Source organism: Nothoprocta perdicaria, unplaced genomic scaffold, assembly GCF_003342845.1.
Source record: "Nothoprocta perdicaria isolate Ctin4 unplaced genomic scaffold, notPer1 scaffold_81, whole genome shotgun sequence".
In the NCBI taxonomy this organism is placed as follows: domain Eukaryota; kingdom Metazoa; phylum Chordata; class Aves; order Tinamiformes; family Tinamidae; genus Nothoprocta; species Nothoprocta perdicaria.
The window spans coordinates 3,237,051-3,239,457 of record NW_020456099.1 but is presented as its reverse complement, the minus strand read 5'-3'; the positions used below and the strand labels follow the sequence as shown (position 1 = coordinate 3,239,457).

The following is a 2,407-nucleotide window of genomic DNA, read 5'->3' as shown; positions in this document are numbered from 1 at the left end:
CATCACTGTAGGAGTGACTATTTAAATCTATGCTCCTAGAAACAGCAACTGACCTTCATAAGAACATGCAATACTCATGGTAATGGTAACATGGACCTGTTACCTGGAATGCAAATAAATGTTACTTAAATTAATGTCATCTGTTCATAAAARGAGAGCCTGTGAAACAGGAGATGAACATGAGCCTGACTTCTCTCTGCTGTTTGCTCCAAGGGTAACCGGCTGTTGTTTGGCGTTTAATTAGTCATACTGTTTTTCTTTAAACATAAATACTTTCAAAAAGACATTATTTTAAATTTACATTTGAGGGCACATATACCCAGAACTGCCCGATTCTCTGCACAAGAACCGAACAAAAATAAAATAAATTTCCAATTCTCTTAGGCAGAAAAGAAAAAAAAAAAAAAGCTCCTAGGGCAAGATCCTGTGCAAATCCTCCACTTCAAGTGTCCACATACTCTGATGCACTGGATTCTCAGAAAGATCTGTCATCTTTATGGCTCGAAGAAGCGGCTCAGGACTGCAGGATCGCAGCACACCCATCACCATTACATACTTTCCTGAAAAACAAATGAACAAAAAAGCATGGAATTCAATTAACTGCTTTTTTTTTTTTTTAACTTTAACGTAGAAAACCAAGTATTTCTACAGAAGTGGCGCAGGCACCCCACCCCCCCGGCACGCATGTGCCTGCTTGCACGCTCCTGTCCCCAAGCCAAGGGAGCTGCCCGTCCCCAAGGCAAAGCCATGGCCTGTCCCTGTCCCCCTGCCTGTCCCCAGGGCACGGCCATGGCCTGTCCCTGTCCCCCTGCCTGTCCCCAAGGCAGAGCCATGGCCCGTCCCTGTCCCCCTGCCTGCCTGTCCCCCTGCTCTGACACATCCGGGCACCCCTCACATGGGGCTCCCGTGCTTGGGGGGGGGGCGCAGCACTTTTGAGGGGATGTCCTGTGTCCGGGAAGGGGGGCACAGTGCTGTGGGGGAGACCCCCACACCTATGGGGGGACATGATTCTCGTGCGGGGGCTCCCCACAGCTTGGGGGGGGGGAGACACAGTGTTGGGAGGTGTGTATGAGCCCCACACCCTTCAGGGGGGCATGAGGTGTTTGGGGGGACAGAATTCCTCACAACTCTGGGAGGGGAAAAACGTGGTGGGGGGGTTCCCCACACTTGGGGAGGACACACTACGTGTCGGGGGGATGTCCCCAAACGCCGGGGCTGGGGGAGGACACAATGCTGGGGGGAGGGATGTCCCCAGGGGGTTGGGGGGGGTAAGACACGACGTGTCTGGAGGGGGTGTCCGCCCAGCTCGGGGGAGGGAACACAACGCTGGGAAGCGGCTCCCCACACCTCCGGGGGCTGAGGGGGGGGTCCCACATCGCCCATGCGGTACCTGCGCTGAGGCAGGGCCGCCCCTTGGGCACCTCCTCGACGCCCAGCACGGTGAAGGCGCCGCTCTCGTCGCGCAGGCGGGCCGCGCCGCCGCCGCGCTCCACGCGCTCCACGGTGCCCTGCATCCAGAGCGCCCGCAGGCGCAGCGGCCCGCGGCCCGGCCCGGCGCGCCGCAGCAGCCACGCGCCGCCCGCGCCGCGCTCGGCCCCGCGCAGCTGCGCGGCCAGCACCTTCACGGGCGCCGCCGCCGCCTCCCCGGGCCCGCTCCCGGTCCCGCTCCCCGCCATGGTGCCGCCGCGCGCGCCCCGCCGTGCGCACGCGCTGAGGCGGCCGCAGGGCGGGAAGCGCCGCGCGCCCCGCCCCGCCCCGCCTGAGGGGCCGTTGGTGCCTAACGGCCGTAACGGCCATAACGAGCGCCGCGCTTGTGCAGAGCGGTACGACCTCGCTGTGTGGATACCCTGAAATAAACACAGAAATACGGCTCTGCTCGGCGGTCTTCGTCGTTATTGGACTGTATCTTCTTGGTCCATTTTTCCTTACACCTAACTGGTGGCGTTCCCCGTGGTGGTGCTTCCAGCAGCCAGAGCAGCTCACTCATAGCTTRGAGACCACAGGTCACTCATAGCTTGGAGAAGAGTCTCCTCAGGCCAAAAGCACCTATCTAGTCACAGTAAATAGGAGCACTGATAGGCCCTTCCTGGCGGGAATCAGCCCATCTGCTTAGCTTTATGTTTAAAAGCAAGAATGCTACTATGGCCAAATAMAAAAGTAATAGCATGTTTGAGGCAAATTACAGATAAGAAAAGCCACTATCAGGTTATTTACCTGCTCCCAGAAAGCTACCTGTGCATAGATGCTACAGCTAACGTGGGCCTTGCTGAATGAACATGTAACACATTGAACTACTTGGACACCATCTCTCGGCCAACACGCAGCCTTCTTCCACTTGTTATTAAAAGCCCCTAAAGCGTTTACGCCACCTGGTTCTCAGCTCACCCTCACCTAAGTCAGCAGTGTC

General features: G+C 57.2%; 1 protein-coding gene across 1 annotated transcript; it reads right to left on the bottom strand.

Annotated features, from left to right (window-relative positions):
- Positions 1–388: 388 nt before the first annotated feature.
- RMI2 (RecQ mediated genome instability 2) lies at positions 389–1,676 on the bottom strand. The gene is made up of 2 exons (XM_026051977.1): positions 1,391–1,676; positions 389–560 (listed from the first exon to the last, which is right to left on the bottom strand). Exons 1-2 carry the CDS (start codon positions 1,674–1,676, stop codon positions 412–414), a joined length of 435 nt encoding a protein of 144 aa, XP_025907762.1. The 3' UTR covers positions 389–411.
- Positions 1,677–2,407: the final 731 nt, after the last annotated feature.